The following is a 26,255-nucleotide window of genomic DNA, read 5'->3' as shown; positions in this document are numbered from 1 at the left end:
CTCGTATTATTTATACAATTTTTCATCGATATCATTTGTAGTTTTTTATTTTCTTAAAAATTTAATATACATTTTTGATTTCAAATTTTGGTGGAATAAGTTTTTAGGTGTATTTCGATAGGAACATCAAAACTAAATTTCGATGAGCCTAGTAGTCAGTATGTACAGCTACACAAAAATACAAAGCAAAATATTGCTTTACACTAATCTGCTTATCTGAACTTTTACTTCAAAAGTATTAAGTTAAATTGAATTAATCAACTGATTTTTATGTATCGAAAAATTTTAAAAAAATAGATGTGCTTCGGAATATGAAAGTAAAAGTACAAACTAGATCCAATTTATTGTCCAAAACTAATAAATAATATAACGTAATAATAAGTTATTTACAAATGTACGTATAGTATTTTAAAAATTACGAGTACCTATATTTAAAAAAATGTACAATTGAAAAAAAGTGAACGTACAGTGTTAACTCTTTTCATAGTGACCGTAAATTTAAATTGAGGGGAGGGGAATTATTTTAATATTATAAATATAATATAATATTTATCATTACAAATGCGGCACTGATAATATATATCCACGTATTTTATTATTATCTATCATTCGACACACACACACACACACACACATACTCACAGAGTAGACACACTATAACGCAACTGCAACTTACCGCAATATACGTCTGCGTGTACACAAGCTCCGCCCCGGCGCCACGGACTCGTCGGTTGGCCGACGCGAGAAGCTACATGCTCCCTGCGGCCGTCCACCGATGGGCGCCCCTCCCTCCGAAAGGGTCGTACACAAAAATTTCCCGTTAACAAATTACCCGATTCATTGTTTTATTATTATTATCGTAATCATCACCATCGACCGCGGAGCATTTACCTGTCCTGTGCGCGGAGTTACCGGTGCGCACGGCATTTCCGCACCGACCGCCGTCTAGCGTTACGCACACCGATCGACCGATGTCGTCGTCGTCGTCATCGTCGTCTTCGTCTTCGTCAATCGCGGTCACTCAGCCCAGCCCGCTGTCGGACGGACTGTCTTCGTTGGTGTTGTCCAAGAGGTATCTGTCGTGCGCCAGACCGCCGCATTTGTACAAGCTGGAACGCGAGAACAATCTGCTGGACGGCGGCGGTGGCGGTGGCGCAGAAATCTGCGAAGACTCCGTAATCGCCGCCGACTGTTGGCAATCCACCGCATGGGTACCACCGCCGACCGCGTCCACCGCGGTGCACGCCCGCTACGAGCCCTCGGACGTGTTCACGCCGCTGGTGTTCGAAGAGATGCAACCGCCAACGCCGCCGCCGCAAGCTCAGCCCCAGATGTCCATGTGGTCGCGGCCTATGGAACGTTACAATCAGCCGCCACCGTCGCATCACCACGTGCAATCTGCTTCCGGTGCGGGTAATGCGGTGCAGCAAAGGCGCCCGTTGCAGCACCTGCCGCCGCCAGCACAATCGTCGCTGCAGCCGCCCGCCTGCAAGACCGCGTCGGCCGCCGAACCGCAACACCAGAACGGCAACAAGCCCGGCGACTTGAGTTGGCTGGTCAACTTTCAGGTGGCGTCCATATTCGAACCCACCTGCAACGGTGGTACGACCGCCGGTGGAGGCGGTGCTGGTGCGGGAGTTAACGTCACGGACAGCGAATGGCCCGAGCCAGAGACACTGAAACAGAAAAAGAAAGCTACCAAATTAGATCAGAAACGTGAGTATATTTTCTACTGGACATTTGACTGGAAATGTCAAGTAAAATTATCTTATTAGGGAAAAAAACTTAAAATTTTAAGGGTGAACATTTTACGTCTACCTAATTGTCCCAAAATTGCACTAGCCGTTACTCTCTAGTCTCCTTTATATCATTATATTTCATAAATTTTAAGAGATGTTATCATGGACATCTATAAATAAAATTTTATAGGGGAGAGGCAAAACAGAAAAAAATTCAAATGTAAGATAAAAAAGATTTAATGTTATTTTCACATATCAATGTAAATATGTTGTTATGCTAACTATAAGTGTATTAATAAAATAATAACTGATATCTGTATCGTTATATATATGTATATTGTATATATAGTTAGTTAAAATAAATTTTAGTAAGTACCTATAGAAAAAAAAATCGAAAATCTAATAATACAATCAAATATGTATTATTCGGTATCAGTAGTCTAATGAAAACTGCAAATTTCTTCATTTCATTCCAAACATATTAATGACATCCTTAATGAAAATATCCTTATTTATGATCACTCTTTCACGATAAAAGCTGATATCATATAGTATCACACACAATCCATTTAAACGATCTTCACCTGTAGTCAACCAAAGCCACATTTTTACTACTCATAATGTACTAAACGATCTTTTTATTGTGCACATTGTCGAAGGCAGTGATAAAAAAATATTGAGTGGGTATTTGAAAAAACGAGAGATAATGAGCTAGATAAATCAATAAACAAAATTTCATCACGTTGGGATTCAATTAAATTGTTTTTAATCCAATACTGATACTAAAGATTAGATTCTTCTATCATTTTTCAGAGGGGACCCTGTCTTGCATCCCCAATGGGCACCCATGGATGGTATGACGTATGTGTACATTTCACACAGCCTTCAAAGTTTTCATTAAAGTCATTTTGTCGGAGGTTAATCACATTTTTAAATTAAGGTTTATGCAATTATGCATAAACATTGATACGAGATTTAGTTAATCGTTGATATTAGGTTATTGAAATAAATAATACTATAGGTATATTATATACCTATTATAATACCTGTACGTCAGTTTATATTACATACACCTTTCCGATATTAATTGTGAGTTGAATGAACAACAATGATACTGTATTTCGTGTTCGTTTGTTTTGATAGCACATTGATATTTATACCATTGAAATAATTGTCCATAATTAGACAATAAATATGACGAAACTTATTTTATATATTATCTACAGCTATGGTATACGGTATTACCTTATATACATCGGTATCTTCATTTGAAATTTACTATTAGAAATCGTTCATCGCTATCAAACTCTTATAGGTAGAAATCTTATTATTAATAAGTTTGTTAAATAATAAATGTATTTTGCTAGATATAGGTATATGAAATATTTTAATTAATTACTATTTTAAATTATATATTAATTTAAACCCCTAAGTTTTAAATTAACATTAAAAATATTTAATACATTTTACACATTTAAATACTAATAAATAACAGTGTTTATTAATTATCTTAAATAACACATTTTTGTCAATATAAAAAATAGAAAATCAGTTTATTAATCTGTTTAATAAATGCAGTGTAACTACATTTTTATTGTGTAAGATAATTAATAATTTTACTATACGATAAATATAATATTACAATTTAAAATACTTATATATTTATAATACAATCAAAAATCAATGGACATTTTCTTAAAAATAAATTATGTATAAAATAGATTCACTCAAATAACGTTGCCAGAAAGTGCATCACAAGGTATTAATATTAATATTGTTAATTTTACTTCCCCAAAAAACAATATATCTTAAAGTAATTCATTAAAATAATATTATTAAAAAATATTTATTGAATAAATATTAAGTCCATATTTAATTACATTGTTTTAGCCTCGTCCAAAATAAGTCGAAAACCATATAGAATGCCACCTTCAAGGTTAGATAAAGCTAATAAACCTGGATACACCTATACAGAAATGATTCATCAAGCCTTGATAGAAAAAAAAGAACTACCAGTAGCAGAAATCTATCAATGGATATCGTGAGTAAACATTGTCGTAATCTTCTACAATTGATAAGATAAAACTTAAATTAAATAACACAAGACTGTCAAGACTTAATCATATGATAATTTATCATTTATTGATGTTCATTTTATATGTCAAATTAACTTAAATGAGGTGTAAATTTTAAGGACGCTTTTCTAAAAACGGTTACCTAATGTTGTGAAACATGTAAGATGTAAGCACATCAGTATTTTGAAAATGGCCGATTGTATAGTGTTAATTTAACATAAATAGGCGGTATACTTGGACACTTTTAAATCCTGATCTAAATAGTCGAAAGCGGAAAGAGTGCATCTTACATAAAAGAAATCAATTATCAGTCACTTTATTATATATTTATATATAATAAATTATCTATAACCCATTAACCCTTGTGAATTGTGATTAATAATTTACCAAATTATTCATATTTATTTTTCTAAATAAACTTTATCACACCTTCAATTTTTTTTAAATATTTGAATCGTTAAGTGGGCAATAAATTGGTTTCAATGCAATAATTAATTATTATTTATTATTAATTGCTTTTAAATTATTTTTAAAAAACAGCAATTAAACTACTTTATACAAATGTACGAAAAACCATTAGTTAATTTAGTTTCTACATTTTTTTCAAAAGAATAATGTTCTACTAGAGAAAAAATTATTAATAAAATATTAACTTAGGTATTAACTTCTTAATTACCGAGGTATATTATTAAATCATTATGTAATTAGAATTTTGCAGTGATTAAAAGGTAAACCCTTTTCATTATGTTAACATGTCTTCACCACAATATTTATGTTTAATATTGTCCACGTATTTATTATGTAAATATTTTACTTTCATTGCATAGTCATCAATTGACAACCACAACAGCTAAAACTCCCACACCCGTATATTTACAATAACGTCCCTCAAGCGTGCTAATACCAATTTTACGGTTCAGTGGCAAGGAATCGCTGTTTATGTATTGCGTGACATTATGAGAACAAATATGTAGGTACGTAATATGTATACCCTAGACAAGTGCATTTAGGGCTGTGTGCTTATAGTATAATACTTAAAATAAAAATAAGGTTTAAACTACAAAGTGTAGCATCCAAAAATATGATAATATATTTTAGTTTATAAAATAAAAAACAATACTATTTAAAGTGTTAAATGCAATAGGCTTAGATAAAAATAATAAAAAAATTAATTTTGGTAATTTTTAATGAGTATAATTATCCCCTAATAAACAAATTTCTGAAGGTTTTATAGGTTATTACTTTAACCTTTTAAATGAAATAACATAATTTATAATTTGTAAGAAACCCACTTATTAAATATTTATAACATTAAATTGATAAGTGGAAATGTGACAATGCATCTTGTAACTGAATGTCTATTCGTATTTCAAACTGATTGAGTTGTTATCAGTTTAAAATCTAAACAAATATTTTGATGATAATTAATTTAGATGATATTATATCTAATTTATTTTGGTATGAAAAATAAAATTTACTTTTTTGTTGTTTCTTCAAATCAACCGCAACTGACTAATGGCTAATTATGTGTGTAGGGTTAAGCTAAAATACGTCTAAAGACAATGATTTCATTTGCACTCTAGTATCCTAATTTTTCGTAAAGATAAATCAAAATAACATTAAAATAATACTATAACATGTACATTTATAAGATACCATATTGTCACATTGATGTTACTCAACTTATTATCAAATAGTTTATCAAAAAAAAAAAAAATTAATGCTTTAATTAAAATAAAAGACAAAAAAATTGTCACATTTGAACAAGATGTTATTTTAAAGTTTAAACCAATAATGACCAATAGTTAACTCGACACTACTAATGACTATATTTTTAAATTTCATACCTACTTATCAGTTATTATATAATAAAATGTATTAAATACATTTTATTACATTTTAATACGATAATCTGAGTAAAATTCAAGTATAATATCTGAATATTTAAATCGATTATTATAAATTATAATTTCCCATGACCCACACCCTCAAGTTATATTAGTAAAAAATACTTCTCCTTTAGTTTCACTTCACCTGTCTATAAATTTCCCTTGCCACGTGTTAGTGTTTCCTGTGTAAAACTGTTTTGGAAAAGGGGATTATAAGGGTTAATAATGGTTTCTGTCTATTTGCTTCCGTAATCAACCGGCCGTAAAACTTTTTACCTATTCCCACCCTGATGTATATAGATGATATTATATACAATAATGACGATTATAATTTTATTTAAACTATATCGTTTAAAGTCTTCATATCTAATACGTGCTGTATTGTGTAAAAATGATCACATAAATGATTGTGTATATACGATGAATTTTTACTGTAAAATTTGATTGCACTTATTTTTAAAAAATATTTTTCCATTCATTTTCAATATGAATGTATTTTGTTATATTTAAAAATAAAAATTCACAAAAAAATATCTTGAAGTAAACTTTGACAAAAAATAGCACAACACACCACATAACTATACACTAATAAAATAAAATTACCTTCTATATTGAGACAATTTTTACGCTAAAACTCTAAATTAACACTTTACAAAATTTAATCTCTACAAACTATTTTTTAAGCTATATAGCTTATCTAAACTTACAGTATACAATTTTTGGGGTCAAACTTAAATAAAATATAAAAATAACTAGTAACAAAATCTTTCGACGATCAGCACCATTTTATGTCACAAACCAAATCTTATTTACCTTACATGTAGACTCACAAATGAAAAAAATTGTAGTTATATAGTAGCTTAAAGTAATAAAATCTCACATCTGTTTCTGTATGTATATATTTTAACATACATATACATTTTTACAAAATTTTTATTTCGGCCAATTCTTAACAATACCCATAAGATATCGAAAAAAAACTTGTGTCATTAATTGTAACCAAACTAGTTAAGTAGTTACTTAACATAATATGTCATTCATTTTATCAAAAGTTCTATATTAGGAAACGTATTTAATAGGTGGTTGTGTCCATAATCGCATTATTATTGTTTGATTTTTTAGGAGAATATTAGACATATTATGTTGGTGCCTAGTTTAAATTTTTGAGATTTTAAGAGTTTAGATACAAAGATACTTAATTTATTTAGATACAATTTTATGAATAATTTGAACATAAATATGTAGATACGTTGGAGTGTAGTGAAAGTATATCTAATTTAACTATAAAGTATTTTATTTATTAATGATTTACAACTTTTATAAAAGACACATAGTTTGCGTATTAGAAACATACATTTAAATATAAATACCTATATATTATAATATACTGGGGATTCTGTCACCTGCTCATCAATTCCTTGTTGCTTCAACCCAGAAATCTAAAATTCGCTTCTCTTTGAAGCTTAAAATTTGAAAGAAAAATGTTATATTTAGTGTTTGATAAAATGAAAGTTATTATAGCAATGTATACTTTCTCACAAAATATATTGCATTTTCATTCATTTTTAGAAAATTCAATACCCTAAATAATATGTTATATATAAATTGAATTAATATGAAAATCGAAATGAGAAGAAAGTTTTTCTAGTTTTGTATACCTATATATTTTGACATTTTTGACTAACCATTAAACTGCTCGTTAAAAGTATAGACACAAGTCACACAAAAAATATTTTTTTATCTGTTTTATATTCAAGCAAAATCCGTTATAGATTACATCTATTGTATTTTTAAAGATAATCAATCATTGCCTTATATCATTGGCAGATGTATGATAGTTTTATGCATTAGAATTCTGAATAGTGTCTTTTAAAGTCTTACATTTTCACATGTATAATATTGACTTTAAAATACCTAAAACTTAATTTTAAAATATTTAGAGAGTTTAAATTTGAATATATTATTTATTCAATAAACAGAACATTTTTATTTAATAATGTTCCTTAATTTATTTTAATTATTTTTTAAGTAAAATTATACTTATAATTTTGTCTTCTTTTTTTATTTTTATACAAACATTTTTATATTTTAAAGTTCTTAACCCTGGTGCCTTGTGCATACAATATTAAGCATAATATTTACTTAACAACACATATCAAACAACTATATGTTTTTTAAGTATATCTGACCACAAATGTAGATTTTTTTTATTCTTCAATACGACCAGTTTTGAAATAAAAAAAAAAAATGATTTTGTTTATGAGTATAGCGTGTGTATGTTACCTATGAGTGAAAATAACTCACCCCTACACACGTTTATTGTGTTCGTACCATCTTAGTACCAGGCACCCATTTGTGTTTCTTATAGAAATTAAAGAAATAAGGTTAACTTTTCCGAAGTCACGGCCCCCCTTATAAACTTGCCTGTTTAATATTATCCTACAACAATAGAGACCAGTAGACCATACCAATAATGTTTATAATTCTAATATAATTTCGACAATTCAACGTAAATCGTACAATTTATCAGATTACAAATGTTAACATTTATTTGTTCAAATATTAAAATTAAAATTACTATAAATATATACTTAATATATATATATATATGATACCTATACTGTCTTTACTTACCTATAAAATATAGTAAGCAAGTAACAATAGGTCATATTTTTGTAAAATATATAAATAACATTTTTGATTGATTGAGTAGATCCTAGATTATCTAATAGGTGTACTTAGCTTGCAACTATATTAACTTGTATTTTAGATTCTGCGTGAGGATTATAGGTAGATATTGGTTTTACAAATGATATGTTAATTTTTAATACTTACGATGTTATAGAGTAGAAAAAACTTCAATAATTGTCCACATCGAGAATATTTATTTTTCTGGTTATTAATGTGATTTGGTTGGTATTAAAAGGATTAAAAAAAATAAAATTCCCAATAGCGAAAATTTTCTATTTTTTTCTTCTGTAAACGGCTGTTATAGTTGTTAATTCAATTCATCTAAAACGATTTAGTTAATTCACATTTGAAATGTGTATTAGAAATAACTCAGGTCTCGGGGAATATAAAATGCATGTAAACATTGGAACGGAATTCTCAATTTGCCGGTTTTTTATTTTACGTATAATGCTGTGTGATATCTACCTAAGAAGTATTAGTGAATCTAAGAGATTCTTCCTTGCCGTTTTGTCATAGGGCGTTTGGTCCCCGTGGACCGGATTATATACGTATTAAATTGGTTAAAGCCTATTTAAATGACGTTTGATCCAACAGTTTTTATATAATATTTTTTTTTAAGTAATTTCTTCAGTAATATTTAAATAGCAAGAAAATAATATATTTCGAAATAATTCAATATCAGTTAATTACTTCTCGGTTTAACTTGGTAATTATTATTTAAAAATTAACAATAGAGAACGCGCTATAGCTGATTCTATTCAGAGGGGCCAAATATCTTAGCTTTATACTTGTCACAAACTCAATTGTTTGGCATGAAAGTCAAACGAACTATCTGTTTACCATGATAGGCATGATAAGTAAGTATAATCGAAACTTACTAAAGTATTACACAATTACTACATCAGATAAAGTTATTTGGTTATTTTATTTCAAAAATTATTCATAAATAGATAGGTACCTAACTAACTATTTAAGTGAAATACTAAAATGTATAATGATAATTTAAAAACTACTTTTTAATTTTTCTAATTATTAGTATACGCTGTGGCGTGATTACCGAGTATTCACGAGGTTTCAAAGGACATTGTTGTTTGTAGGCAATTATTTGTGATCGTAAAAATACATATGAAATATAAGGTTAATATCTTTCGGTAAGAAATCTACCAGCGGTTTTCCAATTATACAATTCTAGTATGCGCCACACTGTGTGATTTATCTTTAATGGCCATGCTGCGGATTAGGTATTAGCTATTTAAATAAAAAGAAATGGTTTTTAATTAGGTACCTACTTTAGCTAAACCTTATAAATATAAACGTTTACACTTAATATTGCTCACAACAGAAATACTGAGTGAAAATGACTTGCTTTATTAGTTATTACTTTATGGATTGGGTTGTTACACACAGTTTTATTATATTTCAGAAAATTCTCTCTTTACTACTGTCTTAGCTTAAACACCTACAGAGATGTAGGATAAAAAGTGTATTATTATATTAGCGTCGAATGAAAATCGCTGGAAAGACTGCTTAGACGCACACTAGCTGTAGCCTGCAGAGACTATGGATTTAGGGTTAATATAAATTGGAGAGAAATCCACGTATCGTTCCCTAGTAAAAATCATTGCTTGTCAGGAGCAACTTCATAAAAAATTACCTACATTATTATATTGAGAAATATTAGAAATCATCTGAATATTAATGTGATAGTCATACATTTATTATTTATTTATTTATTAGTTATACATTCATGCCTGTAAAAAATTATTTTCAATTTGTGTTTTTATAACACTAAAATTCCTACCACTTTTACACAAATATATACTGATGTAAACATTTTGAGAAACTGTTTTTTGTAGTTTTCAATGAATTAAAATATAAATGTATTTTTAAAAGAAATGTCTTAGAAAACAGTTAGGTAATACGTAGATTAAAATATACATTATTAAACCATCTTCAAAGTTTAATTAAGAACAATCAAAACAAAATAATTATTATTATGGATTTAAAATGTATTTATTTTGCAGAAGTCATTTTCCGTATTTTCGTGAAGACGACGAACGTTGGAAGAATTCTGTACGTCACAATTTGTCCATTAATCCTAATTTCAGAAAAGGTAGAAAATCTCAAGGGGCTGGTCATTATTGGCGGCTGTGCAATATCGAAGAAAGTTTAGGTCAACGAGAGTATTCTATAGCCACCGAAGACGACACATCATCGCCACAAGAGTCGTCAGAATTAGAACAAGCTTGCAAGTATTTAGAAGGCGAGCTACAACGAGATAGTTTGGAAGACGTAAAAATGATTCAGAGTATCAACACAGAATTAGAGAATGGTATGTTTTTTGGCGTTTAGTCAACAAACAAATTGTATTATAAAATATTTATTTTAACGTTAGATTAAGTTAAAATCAAAATTTGTATAAGTACCATTTTGTACAGTACAATATTTTGTTAAAATTTAATTTAATTTGTTTTAAAACCACTCTACATTACTTAAAATGTATAGTAGGTATTAAAACTCAAAATATTTTAAACAAAATTGATAATATATAATCCATGTTGTCAATATTTACTAATACTATTCAACTAATCTTGATAAGTTCATTCAGTCATGACTTATTTAAAATTATAACTGAAGAAAATGATTTGTTTATTAACTTAGAAAATAGCAATAAATATAATATATACTCATATATTCTACTAAGGTAAAATGTTTTAGTTATAAAACATTGATTAGGAATTATGTTTATACAAAACTACTAATTTCTAAGAATATTATAGTAATTTCATCAACTTTCAAATGTTTAAGCTTTCAAATACATGGTTTGTGGTTTTAACTATAAAATTGATGTTGACACCAAAGTAAAAATAATTATGTTATTGTTTTCTAATGTGCTTGTTATTTAATTGTAATTTTATTTTATTTTATTATGTTGTAGTAAAGAATAAAAGTCAATTTTATACATTTTTTGTTTTTGTTTCAGAAATATATACCAATTCGTTTTTGATTTCCAGTCCGTCAAAGTACATAAACGAACAAATCAGTTTATCAAATAATGATTTTCATTCATACAGTGATAACCTGTTGGAGGAGCCCATTGACTTTCAATATTACAATTTATAAATCTTCCAGCTCAAATTATTTTGGTTTCAAAAATTCCAAATTTTTTTACATATATATTTAAGACTGACCAACAGGTGACCTTTTTATAAAATTAAATTTACTACACGGTTGATTAATTTCATCAATCCAGACACTCGAATTTGTTCAGTTTGAAGTTTATGAAGCTTTTTTTATGTTACCATTATGTAAAAACATTTTTGATCATCCTGATTCTAGTCAATTATTTATTATTTAAAAAAAACTTTTGCTTACTCTTTTTTTTTTTTTTAGCAAAATACACTTATTATTGAATAGATTTAAATATAATTATTGAAAAGCATTTTTTTTTTTTATTTAGATATTAAGATGTTTAAATTAATATCTCGTGAATAGTATTTCATATTTTTATATATTATAAAAAAAAAAAAATGTATATAAAAAACATGTGAATTAAAACAACCTGATGTGTTTGGAGTTAGTTTGTTATGAATATTATTATATAAATTTAAGATAGTTAGAAATTAACAGTGACCACGATCTTCAACTCGTTGTCTTGGAGCAGCTTTAATGATACAATCAACACGCAAAATCATTTCAGCAGCCTCAGCTGCAGATACTAGTACTTGTCTCTTAACAACAAAGGACTCAGTTATTCCAATATCTCGCATACATCCTAAAGTGCCTTTTTCCATATCTAAAACAAAATGTTTAATATAATATAATACTAGAAAATTAAATATTTAAATATGATAACTTACCAAGACCCATTGTACTCTTGCCAAGGGCATGATTGGCTCTTAATTCATTGACAAGTTGTGCAGAATCTAAACCAGCATTATCGGCAATAGTGGTGGGTAAAGACTGTAGGGCACGTGCAAAAGCCTCCATGGCTACTGCTTCTTTTCCGGGTGTTTTAGCTGCTACAGCACTAACTGCATTTGCCATTAGCATTTCACTGCAACCACCACCATAAACAATGGTTGGTTCTCTCACGGTGGATGATAATACACACAAAGCATCATGCAAAGAACGGTCGGCTTCATCAATAATTTGCTCAGTCGCACCACGGATTACAATGGTGCATGCTTCACCAAGAGCTACGCCAGAGAAACGTAACAATGTGCTTTCCCCAATCATGGTTTCTTCGATAAGTTTACATGTACCCAACTTAGCTATGGCAGGAGAATCGAATGTCGATAGAATCTCACCACCAGTTACCAGGGCTAATCGTTCAATACCATCAAAATCAGCATGTTCAATAGCCATAATACCAGCATCAGCAAAAAGTTGTTCAGGATAATTGTAGATCAATTGTCTGAAATAATAAAACAATAATTTTAACTAATTTATAAATTAATCAAAATTTGATTATTTAAAACACAATTATTGACTTTAGTTTAACTTAAATTTTGGTTAACAAACAAGGTAATTATTTAACAGTATCTATTTTCAAAATTTCATAATCCATTGAATAATGCTATATTTTAGTAATTAAAGCATTCACAAAAATATCAAAACAATTTTATTTCTTTTATTTGACTTACACATAAAAATTAAAAATTAATTAATTTGTATCTAACAATTAATAAACTTTAAAAGGGTAAAAAAAAATAATATTTTATAATTTCTAATACAATATTAAACACATAGCAATCAATAACATTTTTATTTAAACAGAAAAATAAATTACCCTGTGTGCGCAACTATGAGGTCAGATACCACACACTAAAGGTAAACTAGAAAACAATAAAATATTTTAAATAGTAACAAGGTACATATTAAATTATATTTTAAAATTGAATTAATATAAACTTTTAATTATAAATATATAAATAATAAATAGTTCTTATAGCAGCGGTTTTCTAACTATTTTATTTGTGTATCCATGTTCCCAATAAAAATTTATGAAGCCTCAAAAATCAAAAATATCAGTTTTGATAATAACTCACAAAAACTTAAGTTAATTGAAAATTGTTTTTATAAAATAGTACACACATGTAAAAAATAATTTCATCAACAATAGTTAATAAGTAATGACTGAAGAAATTATTAAAACTTCGTTGATTTTAGATAAATAAATTTAATTATTGTACACATAAAACGAACAAAAAAAACCAAACTTGTATCTCTAATCTTTTTTTATGACTATGACACAGAATATGCAGGTTAATGAATAGTTTAAATGTTAATGGGTTTTCATATAATATTGAATGTAAATATAATATATGAATTTTATTAATATAGAAGATGTGCTCATGAAGCCCTTTAACTATTCTTGTAGAGTATTAAAAGTCCTAAGAGCAGTTTAAGAACCATAAATCTTATAAGCCTCATAAATCTTTTTTCCACAATTAATTTAATTTGAAAAAAAAATCATAACTAGATTTTTATAATATTATCAAACAATTTTATATTACCTGTTAATAAAAACATTACATTCGTGAGAAAGAATTTTTCCTATTTTATCTTTCATTTTTTCTTTTTCAGCTAATTCAAGTTCAGCTACTTTGGCCATAGAATCAACTTTAATACGAGATCCAAATACTTTAATTTTATCTGTATCCATAGGAGTGTTGGCAATAAGTATACGGGCATTTTCAATTCGTTTAGGTTGATGTTGGCCCGGTTTTTTGTCAAGAAGAAAACCTATTAAAATTAAAGTTAATAAATATTTTCAAGTTTTATTTAATGTCTATTAAATGTACTTACCTTCATCTAAAAATGAATCTTCCAAACATCCACCTTTTAGCTTAATAATCTGTATAGCTGATAAATTACCAGAACCTTTTAGACGCAAAATTGCATCAACAGACAATTTAGCAAAATGTTCTTTGTGTTGAGATAAAATTTTAGAACTTAAAGTTGTGCGAGCAATATTCAATAAATCTTCTCGGAATTTAGCATCATTTTTGCTATTGTCCATTGTAGAAGCCTGTAAAGCTTCATGTGCAATGGTTGTTGCTTTTCTCCATCCAGATATAATGACTTGAGGGTGAATTTTTTGATCAACTAGTTTTTCTGCTTCTCTTAACAGTTCAGCAGCTAAAAATGAATAAAACATCATTCTTCCAATTCATTTATAATAAGTAGTGTTTGATAAAAAAAAAATAATGTGAGAGGTACAAAAATGTACTATATTTATTATATTATCTTAAAGATTTATCAAATTAAATGTCTTTTAATTCAAGCAACAAAACTTTTTTTGAATTAGCTAATAATTGATGTTTTAATAACATTATAAATGTATTACAAAATTTAATTGAAATTTAATTATTATTGATGAATTATAATTTTTAAATACAATTAATATAAAAACTCAAAATAACCAATAAATATAATTATGCTTAAATAAATAGTTAACTTGATTAAAAAAAAAAAAAAAAATGATAGTATAAAAATAAATAACCTAGAATAGTTATTTAAAATAATAATAATTATTTGTAATTTTAATACATCAGACTTGGAATTTATTAATTATCAGTTAAAACACAAAATCAAATAAAAATATATTAATTATTAATTTCAGCCAATGTGATAAAAAAAATAATAGATTTGACAAGAAAGTAAGAATCTAAATATTATAAAACTCAAGTTGAAACACCATATGTCATTCATAAATTAAAGCCATAACCAATTTTTTATTTTTAAGTATTTAAATACCTAATACTAAGTTTCATCAACACAAAATATTTATCTAATTATAGGTACATTATAATGGTAAATAATTTAAATCATATTACCTAAAACAGTAACAGATGTGGTACCGTCTCCAACCTCACCATCTTGAACTTTAGACATATCAACCAATATTTTGGCAGCTGGATTATCAACTCCAATATTTTTCAAAATCGTTGCACCATCATTGGTGACTTCAACTTTAGCATCCATTCCTCCGCGACCAGCCGATATGAGTATCTTGTCCATTCCTTTTGGACCCAATGTGCTTTTGACCAAATCACCAATAGCGATGGCTCCAATAAAACTGGACAAACGAGCATTTTCACCTTTGTCTTCTTCGGCTTGATTTTTCAAAATACGAACTGGATTTAAAGAAACCTTTAATGGAAAAAAATAACCAAATAATATTACTAATTACCCTTAATAAAACGCCTACACAAGATAATTTAGATTTGGTAGGTTAAGTGAACACACGAAATAATTAATATTGTAACTTACCATTTTGGCGATCTATAGAATAATATGAATACTATACAACGAATAGAAACTATGCCGGAAAGACGGCTATTTTGATTTTAGAAAAATATTAAAAACTCAGTACTTTTTTGTTTGTTCACAAATATACAAAATCACAACGAGGTATTATAAATTGTAATAATGTATGGTCGACCGGTGGTGGGTGGTTACTGCCGTTTGGTTGGTTTAGCTTTAGTTTATCACAAAGTCCTTATCAAAGATTGTAGTTAATCATAGATACCAACCTAACATAGCAATGTAAAACACCGGGAAATTTGAAAAAAAAAACGCGCCATTTCTTAAATTAATACAGATTTGACAACTGAAGACTAGTTTGACCGATTCGATTTTAAGATCTAAATTAGAATTCTCTTCATTAAATGTTTATTAATAAGTACCATACAATCGATAAATATTTTTATCAGTTCTATATTATATGTTTTTATGGCGATCATCTTATGAAAACCGGCGACTAACCATCTGAACCATAGAGTTATTACTCCATGATCTGAGCATATATTGATCATTGGGATATACTATAAGCTTTTCTACTATCGCATCATTATAAAAATACTTTAAAGCGTAAAATAAAACTATTACGATTACCATGAAATTTTAATTGCTAGAAAAACACGTTCGTGGATAACTGATTTTGATATTGAGTTTTTTTTACGTATCAAACCAATAAACCTCACGTTTAAAAAAATTCCGACAAAAAACGAGATCCCTTATAGAGACGTATAAATTTATGTTCGTATATGTTTCTTCCAAAAAATTCGACTAAACAGTAAATCTTTACGTATATTTAGGATAACATGTACAAATGAGAAAATCAGTCACATATAGTAGTAAACTGCAAGATGATAGTTTTTGAAATAATGAGTAGTTCATAATAAAAAAACCGCCTTATATAATATAAATACATACATCTCAAACATAAATATACATTTTAAAATACTTATTTTTATTTTCATGCACCATATTATATTATATCGCGTTACATGCATACTTACACAGATACACAGTTTAAAGTCAAGTAATAACAGTATGTAAAATAACTTATAACAATTGTATTTACCTTAACATATTAACACTGACCTTTATATAGATGTAATGAAAATAATTAATAAATATAAGCTTATATGTCTACACGAAGTAACAATAATACTATATTTGTATTTTTTTATGTAATATATATATATATATTAAAGGTAGTAGGCAGTATGTACAATAGTTTACATTACGATTTACAAGTATCGTAAAAAATAAAAAAATAATAACAATTATCTTACACAAAATAGAATTATTGAATCATTTTTCAACAAAAATTACTTGGTGTTGTTTTTAAATAAACACTAAACAATGTAACAATGTGAATAGTTATGTACAACTCTCAATTATAATATAATGTTATGCGCTAGAAAAGGATAGATGATAAATTTTTTTCTCGTCCATACTATCGACGATCTCCTGCCGAGCACAGATGCCGCCCCTGCAGTGATTTTATACTTATAAGTTATAACCATTACAAAATGTACACTATCGACCTGACGTTATTCTTTAAACGTCGTCGGATATAAGAATCCACAATATCATATATTGTACAAGTGGAATATTCCGCCCCCATTGCCGGGATGTTTAGAGGTTGACTTCCCGGAGTTTCACGTGGTTGTCCAGCACCTCGGTGAACCATTTCCGCTTGGCCGGTTCCGTGGCGAACGTGGATACGACCTTGAGGTGCAGCCCGACCACCGATTGGTCGTCCATGAGCGCGATGATCTCGTTGCACAGCTCCGGCCTGTTCTTAAGCGCGTACAGGCTGACGTACGTGTGGCCGTGCTTGGACTCGACCTGCAGATTGGTGTCCACCCATTTCTCCACCGCGTTCGATCCGACGCTCAGCACCTGTCCCTGATATTCGGTGTACACCGGAGACAGCAGCAACGCCGTGTCCGATTCCGAACAATTGTTGAGAATGCACTTGTAGAACTTGTTGTAGAACACCGGCAGATACACCAACACCTGCGCAGGACAGACAAACACCGCACATATTCGCGCGCGGTCATTACGTTAATATTGGTATGTACATAATATTTTGGCGTAGCCAGAATTTATGAATGGAGAGGGTTTAAGGTTTAGATATATATCAGGAATGGACAGCTCAAAATTACTAAAAGGTCACTTTTTAGGGGTCGCTGTAAATTGCGTCCCGTTTTAAATTTTTTATGTAAATTGCGGCCCGGGTATATTTTATACATACGTAAATTGCGGCCCGGGTATATTTTATACATACGTAAATTGCGGCTCCGGTATATTATATACATACGTAAATTGCGGCCCCGGTATATTTTAATATATTTGCCTACTTTGTACAACACCAACGTTGAATATCATTCTTCAGAAGTTTTTGAAAACGAAATTTGAAACCATCAACTATTTTCAACGTTTTATTTTTTTTACTTTTCATAACTTCAATTGTTATTAAATTTAAAAAAAAATACAAATACTAATTTACCAAATACTGTAAATACTGTAGACCAATGTAAAAACTCGTGCGAAATATTTCGATCAAATGCACACAGCACACTGGCGGCTAGTAATATTATATAAGTGAGCATCAAGTGATCTTATCGATCAATATTAAAGATAATATAACCAGCCGACCGGAAATCGGAATATCCCGGGCCGCAATTTACGTACATTTCAAATATACCTGGGCCGCAATTTACGTATGTATAAAATATACTCGGGCCGCAATTTACACAGTATATAACTATGACCTTTTTTGCGGGACGCAATTTACCAACTCCGCTTTTTAGAAAATTAAAATCTAACAGGCCAGAACGCAGAAAGCAAATAAAAAGTCATTCAAAATATGCGTTTTAATTAGAATTACTTTGTTTTTAATGTAAAAGTACTTGTATTTTAACTTTATTACATTAACCGTAGTCTTCTTGTTTTGATCGCTGATTTACTAAATAATCAAATTAAAATCAATAGTGGGGGGGGGGGGTCAACACCAACCTTGGCTACACCCTAGGCTTGTCGCATAATACGATCAATATCAAAATCGGTCAGTAGAGCGCAGAATATACTTGAAATTTAAAAAAAAAAAGTATTAAATAGTAACATGAAACGGTTTCGTTAACGTTTAAATTATTTTTCTGCGCTGTCACCGTTAAATTCTACATGATGATTGTAGCGAATGGCCTGATGAGGTACGGAGGATCAGTCTACATCTTCCCTAAAGAATGTGCAAGGGAAACGCCGGTGACGGTTTATTCCGTCTTTACGAGGTCCTCGTCAATTGCAGACTAGTGCGATTCGGTCAAAAATTTCGTCTTTTGGGAAGATGTACACATTTACTGGAAGGCATTACGCGACCTAAGAAGAGTACCTAATGACAAGCAAAAGGCAGGGATGCTTGCCCAAAAGCTGTTCGTAAATATGCAAGACCACGCATAAAAACTGTGGTTGAAGGTGAGTCCGAGATATTTTTTTATCATCCATCCAACAATCTCGATTAAACATCAAGTGATTATCATATATTTCTAGACATGAATTCGTGAATCTCACCACAATAATTTACATACAATGAACCTTGTGAACGGAATAAACTTGCAATGACTCAGAACACTAATGGAATCATTCTTCAAAAAGAACATGAAAAAACTATACTATACAATACAAAAAGAACATAGAATTGTAGAACGTAGACTATAAAGAAAAAAATATATTTTATAGTAAATTAATTGTTTAAAAAAAAAATTTATATTTTATACTTTCTCCAGAAATTGATTTTGAGATAGTCCTCGTATTAAATATAATTAATATAGGTACAATATTATATGTATAGCACATCTATAAGTATTTGTTTCCACAACATATACCTATCACTATTATTATTAGGATGAACACAGTACACACTAATGTTATAATGCTATATACTGTTATGTATGTAAGGGAGTTCTAGTAGCTTTTAATTGAATGCTCTTCTCGATAAACTTAAATATTGAAGACATATAATATATTATTTTATAATTATTATTATTATACAAGTGATATCGAGAGCAAAAACCTACGATTTTTTACGTGATGGACAATAATTTTATTTGATATATACTTGGTGCCCAATGTCCATGTACATTGTACGTAGTATAAACTTTTTGTATTAAATTTCTATAATGAGTTTAATAGTCACGGTGTATTCCATAAATTATTATAAAAACAGTGTGATCATTACATGTATAATCGCTCATTAACATAATAACACGCGCCGTCGTGTATATATTTTTGCGTTTAATGTTATTATATGTGTTTAATTGTAATGAATTTAAAATAATTACCTGATAAATAAGTTCATTTGATTATTTGAATTCATGTAATTAGGCGATAAGCTTAATACAGAGCAAAAATATTCACACAGAGAATGGATATTGATATAAATTAATAAGTATGAGCACCTAAGAATAGTAACATTTATCATTAATGAAATTTCAATATAATGAATATTATTTTAAATTCTAGAGTGCGTATATGAACTTTTGACTTGACAATAAAATTTGATTATTTCTAAAATGGTTAACCTGCATCTGTCCAACTTTCATATACCTAGGTTAAAAAGCGTTTTTTTGGCGGTTTTTTGTTTTGTTTTTAGATTACTTGTTGTTTTTGAGGAAATCATGATAAACATCGAAATCGGGAATTACAACAAATCTAGAAATTTAACTATTTTTTAACTTTATCTGCTCAGTTGAATTATGATTTACCAAGTTATTTCACTCTAAAGTATCTTTGAAATTTAAAGACGCTCGTTGAACAATATTGATTAGGTACTCAATAATTATTTTAAAAATGTTCAATTAAAATATTAGTTTTGATGTACAAGTGTTAAATATCTGTTACATAAAATAATAATTTAACGATTTGTCAGTAAATACAATATACATTATGGTAAGTGGTTTTTTGAATTTAATTCAAAATGCAATTTATAGTTCAATATTTTATATATAATATATATTAATACCACCATTATGCATTGCCGTAAAAAAATATGTAAGTATATATTTTTATATTATTTAAGGTAGTTAATTTTAAATAATTATAGGTAATTATAGTTAACTTATTATTAGTTATACCTGAAAAACAGTATCTCCTAATGTGTATTCATCAATATAATGTGATCCATGCTCCGTAATAAAATCCGTCACCATTGATTCTATACCAATGGACATACATTTAAATTTGTCAGATATTGTTGATTTTAGTTCTGCCAATTGTGTGAAATTGTCAAATGTTTTAATTCGTTTCACTGGTCGCCTATAGGACACAATTACAAATTTTTGTCCAAATCCCATTGCTATATCAGGTACACCAAATCGTTCGGATACCATATGTCGTGATCTACTTGTTGTCAACAATTTCCATGGTTTATCGGCTAGATCAACTTGAAATCCGTCAAAATATACATCAAATAGGCAGTCCAAATCAGGACAAAATGTGATGTTTAGTAAATTTGTATGATTTTTTGTCACATTTAAGACTTCACTGAAAAAAATAATATTTATATTAATTAATATAAACATATTTTAATTGGTACTTAATAAATAAAGTAAAAGTAAACATTATGTCGGTATGCTGGTATCAATACACTACACAATATATTATGTATTCATAAAATAGTGATGTATTTACGGGGAGGGGGTTAAAGGGGATAAATCCCCCCATAGGCTGTATACACACAAATAATTTATTATAGTCATCATATTATTTAAAAAATTATTATTATTTATTTTTTTTTTTTTATCAATAATTGATTAAATTTGCAAGAATTAAAATATTATAATATATTGTACAATATTCTTATTTTCTTCAATTTTCTAATTTCTTATCTCTGATTTTAAGTCTGGTTAGTGGTTATTTAACTATAGTCCAGTCGTTCAGAGGTCTTCGAAGTTCAAATCACTGCCGGTGATGAAGTACAAATAACAATTTGAGTGAACTGCTTAATCATGTTATATTGATAATATATATAATAAACATACATTTAAAAACTAGGAGCCTTATATGTATTCAATGTGTTCACTGTTAATGACAACGAAATAACAAAATGTATATGCATATACATATATGTATTAATAGGAAAAATTATCAAAATTGATCTATGGCACACTATGAAAAATATTGACCCGTAACGGTATAACACTACATAATATATATAGCGTATCCATCCTACAAGGTATGCCGCGGTCGACGATTCATTCAACATGTTCTATACATATATATAAATCTAATTGTAGTAGATTTAGAATAATAGATATCTATAGTCTAATATGATTGTCTAAAAATGCAGTAGTATACGTACAACTGCAGCTATAACTTATACAAGTCATATTATTAAGTGTGTAGGAACAGGATTTCTCTGGGATCCTCACCCACTCATTTATACTATATAGGTATATAATAAAGCAATTTAGTCCTATATCTAGAACTTTTGATAATAGGAGGGGGTCTAAGAGTTTGTTTGTGGTTTAACGGCCGCTACACCTAGTAATGGCTTGGGATGGGCTGCATCATTGATCCATACTTAATCGAATAAATATAAATTAAATTATTTCGTATAGTTATTTATCATAATATTGAAGAGTTTAATTTCTATTATAACGACTTGTTTATACTATTTGTAATTAATAAAGTTTTATACTTGGATATTTCATTTACTAGTTTTGTCATTTTTACTGACGATATGCAACATAAATCTTATTAAGCTTTAAACTTATAATTTCGCTCTAACATTAACCTATATTACAGTATTACTTACGAGTATATTTTAAACAACATTATAAATAAGTATAAACACACAAAGACTGATTATCTTTTTATCTATATAAATAATAATGGAGTATATATTTATATTAATATGAAACTGTTAAAATTTGGTCCAGACACTAGTCTGATATATTCGTATTACCTTTAATATGTTAAAAAGGCCTCGCCTCTTTGACATCTATATAATATGTTTATTCACGAAAAATCCGGATAACATGTAATATAGTAATTTGGGATAATTTATCAAACAGTTACCTATACAAAATGTATAAATGTTAATAATAGGCTAAGAATATATATTTAATGCAATAAGATCGAAGTATTCTCATTTATATCAATGAAATAGCCAAAATACATTACCTAGCTGCTTCTAATTCAGAAGTTGATATGATTCCGAGGTACACTCATCATTTATTGTACAGCAGAGTAGTTATTTAAATACTCTCCTATTTATTAATTTATAATTACAATACTTAAATAAGGTTATCTGTATGGACTGCTGCGTAGATAAAATAATCTCTAAAGAATCGAAATTAACTAAATCGCAATTAATTTATACAAAATCAGTGGATAGTAAAAAATGTATTGTTTTATATAATTGCGTTTGATTTAATATTTATAAGTAAACAGTATTAAATAGATAATAATTATAGGCCTATACATTTATCGATCCCTATATAGTATATGCTATTTTTACTACATAAGCCATGAGGTTATACCGCAAATACTGATAATACACAGGTACATGTATGTGATTAGTTATTGGGAGAGCGCAATAAGGTCATTTATAGTTTATGTTATACGTAAAATAAGTAAATATAATGTATACGAATTTATAACGAGTTATAAATAAAATAATTATTTAACATTTTGAGGTTGGAAAACTAACATTGAACACATTTTTAATTTTTAATAAAATGAAGACAATTTTAACATTTTATTAATACTCAAATTTTAATGTACAATAATGAAAATGGAATTTTTTTTCAAATATTCTATAAATTCATATTGGGGTAATATTTATTGCGGTTGGTTAACCACACTAATAGTTTGTGGAATGTTCAATGCATTGACAAGGTTTTATAGTAGAATTATTTAAATTTTTATGACATTTAATATAATAATATCATAAAATTATATTTTTTCAATACTTTGGTAATTACACTTATGTTTATTTCATCATTTTTTTAAATTCATATTTTGTGGTTTTTATTGTTTATTATTAACGAATATTTATATATTTATGAATCCTTTTAAATCCTATCCCTGAATAATTATGGTTCCAAATTTTAATTGTATGTAGAGTTAAATATAAAAAAAATTAACAGTTTACTTAAAAAACCAAATATAATTGCTATAAGTACTTACTTGATAAAATATTCGATATTTTTCATCTTTTTTCTAATTACCTAATGATGTTTATTTTAATCGATAGTAGTTATATAGCATGTTTTATATTATTAGTATATTGGATAATATTTTTCTCTGATCATTTTTTATAGAACTAACTTCAAACAAGAGATTTTAGTTTTTGTCTATTTAGTATTTTATTATTTATGATGACGACTATTTTAAAACACAGTTTATTATTATGATACTAATAATAGTAATATACTGAAGAAAGTTTAACGCGGAAATTTATTTTCTAAAATAAAATATAAATACTTATTCTCATAGAATCAATTTATTTTAGATCAATGTAATATAATAAAAATTTAAAATTTTGAAATTCTGATTTTTGATTTATACTAAAATTTCAATTTTGCAATCAGGTATTTGATATTTTTTCTCTATTTATGGTGATTGATGTATATGTGTATCGTATATAGTCCCTAATTCTAATTTTACCACTTTCACGTAAGTGTACGTACTACGTGGTCTACCTTAACAATTTTACAGACAATTAATAATCTATAATTTGAACGATTTGTACCGAATCGTTGTAGCAATAAAGTTATTATTATCATGAATGAGAAAACGTGCGTTTATCAACACAACTTTTAATTAAGTGTAAATGTAAATGTATAATAAACTGTAAAATATAGACATAATTATAGACCTATAGATTAAACCTAACCTAAAATAGTGCTATAGTAGCCAACTAATAACTAATAAGTAATAATTGTACGAATATACCTACGTCTTATCATTGATTATAAATACTATAGTATTTATAATCAATGGTCTTATCCAGCAGTTGGTTAATATTATAATCTGTGTAATGGACGTAAGTTTTCATTAGGTTCGTTAAGTTGATAACTTAATTAATTACTAGTGTTCAACCAGATTCTAACTGAAATATTTAATTATCGGACAACAAATATTTTCTGACATTTTATACTAGGTTAAGGCACAACATACTCATCATTGCCACAATTTCTAATACTTGAAAAATAAATTACCATGAACATACATTTAAATTTTAAATACAACAATCAAGCTGAACGTAATTTGTACATCGGATGAAATGTCATTAGTTAGGTTTATTAAAGTTTAATATTCAATACAATTTTCAAAATGACGTTAATATTATATTAAAAAGCAAATGTTTTTAATTGAAAACTGAAATTATGTTTTATAATACTAAGATTTTGAACTTTGAAGTATTTAAATAGTAATTTTATTTTTATCCCTGAATAATTGATGCACATTATTATATTACGACATTAATTAATTATTACCTATTTACTTTAGTTAACGCAGGGCGCTACTTTTTTAATTCAACGTGGTAATTTAAAGTTAATTTTGTATTTAATACATTGAGATTTTATAAGATTCACAGCACGCGGTTAATCAAAGACTTTTCATCCTACAATTTTCGGCCCGTAGTTTAAACGAATAACAACAAAATTATTATTGGATTTTTGAAAAAAATTTTTTTTTTTTTATCGTCACCACAGTTATAAAATAGGCTGTAGTTGGATTTTTGAGAGTACACTCACGTAAAACGATCGGCGCCCTCGATTATGTCGTGGGTGACCATCTCCTTGGTGTTGGACACGTCGCCGTACAACACATCGCCAATGATGCCGAACCGCTGGAGCACGTCCACGCCGCGGCCGATGTCCACGTTACCGGTGGTGTCCACGCGGATGGCCGACCGGAGCGCGAGCAGCAAGACCGCGGCGACAGCCACCGCGAACATCGCAATCGTCGGATGCGTGAAGTGGGCCCCGGGGACGACGTTTGCCGTACCGTACCGATGACACGCAGGCGTCCGTCTCGGGGTCGGTCCACCGATGTGGCCGCGGTCAGCAGTCTGCAGCGGTTTCGACGGCGCCGGCCATCAACAAAAACGACGTATCGCGCGAGACCGGTCAAGCGGGGGAGCGCGCGTACGGTTGGCACTAAGCGGCGATTCCGTACTTACGTACACGCGTACTGCAGCGCCGCACACATCGCTCGTACATGCAACAAAATAAAATATAATATTATAATATTATTATAATATTATTTTATCGTCGGCGCGCGCGCTATGGAGCGAAAACCGAATGAGAGATATAACGTTAGACTTGGTCTGTAGACGGCCGACGGGAATTTATAATAATAATAATAATTATTATTATTATTATTATTAATATTTTTGTGTTCTATCGTCGCGTGCGTGCGCGCCGGAACGTTTGAGTCACCACCGCTCGCACCTTATCGTCGGAGATGTATTATTATTCGTTAGACAATCAAAACATAGCGCGCTACAACATCGCATCGCGCGCGTCCGTTCGTTCGTTTTAGCCACA

The 26,255-nt window shown here is 28.9% G+C and overlaps 3 protein-coding genes across 3 annotated transcripts; 1 reads left to right on the top strand and 2 right to left on the bottom strand.

Moving 5' to 3' along the window:
* The first annotated feature begins 876 nt into the window (after positions 1-876).
* LOC112601356 (forkhead box protein O1-like) lies at positions 877-11,757 on the top strand. Its single transcript, XM_025348941.1, has 4 exons — positions 877-1,716; positions 3,630-3,780; positions 10,419-10,726; positions 11,378-11,757. Exons 1-4 carry the CDS (start codon positions 972-974, stop codon positions 11,515-11,517), a joined length of 1,344 nt encoding a protein of 447 aa, XP_025204726.1. The 5' UTR covers positions 877-971; the 3' UTR covers positions 11,518-11,757.
* A 129-nt stretch (positions 11,758-11,886) lies between these two features.
* On the bottom strand, positions 11,887-15,826 carry LOC112601355 (T-complex protein 1 subunit beta). The gene is made up of 6 exons (XM_025348940.1): positions 15,673-15,826; positions 15,237-15,552; positions 14,206-14,538; positions 13,914-14,142; positions 12,255-12,811; positions 11,887-12,190 (listed from the first exon to the last, which is right to left on the bottom strand). Exons 1-6 carry the CDS (start codon positions 15,673-15,675, stop codon positions 12,018-12,020), a joined length of 1,611 nt encoding a protein of 536 aa, XP_025204725.1. The 5' UTR covers positions 15,676-15,826; the 3' UTR covers positions 11,887-12,017.
* A 1,067-nt stretch (positions 15,827-16,893) lies between these two features.
* Positions 16,894-26,255, bottom strand: LOC112601375 (torso-like protein). The gene is made up of 3 exons (XM_025348982.1): positions 25,461-26,255; positions 20,829-21,237; positions 16,894-17,712 (listed from the first exon to the last, which is right to left on the bottom strand). Exons 1-3 carry the CDS (start codon positions 25,661-25,663, stop codon positions 17,329-17,331), a joined length of 996 nt encoding a protein of 331 aa, XP_025204767.1. The 5' UTR covers positions 25,664-26,255; the 3' UTR covers positions 16,894-17,328.

Source organism: Melanaphis sacchari, unplaced genomic scaffold, assembly GCF_002803265.2.
Source record: "Melanaphis sacchari strain LSU unplaced genomic scaffold, SCAv2.0 Contig77_pilon_pilon, whole genome shotgun sequence".
Lineage (NCBI taxonomy): Eukaryota > Metazoa > Arthropoda > Insecta > Hemiptera > Aphididae > Melanaphis > Melanaphis sacchari.
This window is presented reverse-complemented; position numbering and strand designations above follow the sequence as displayed.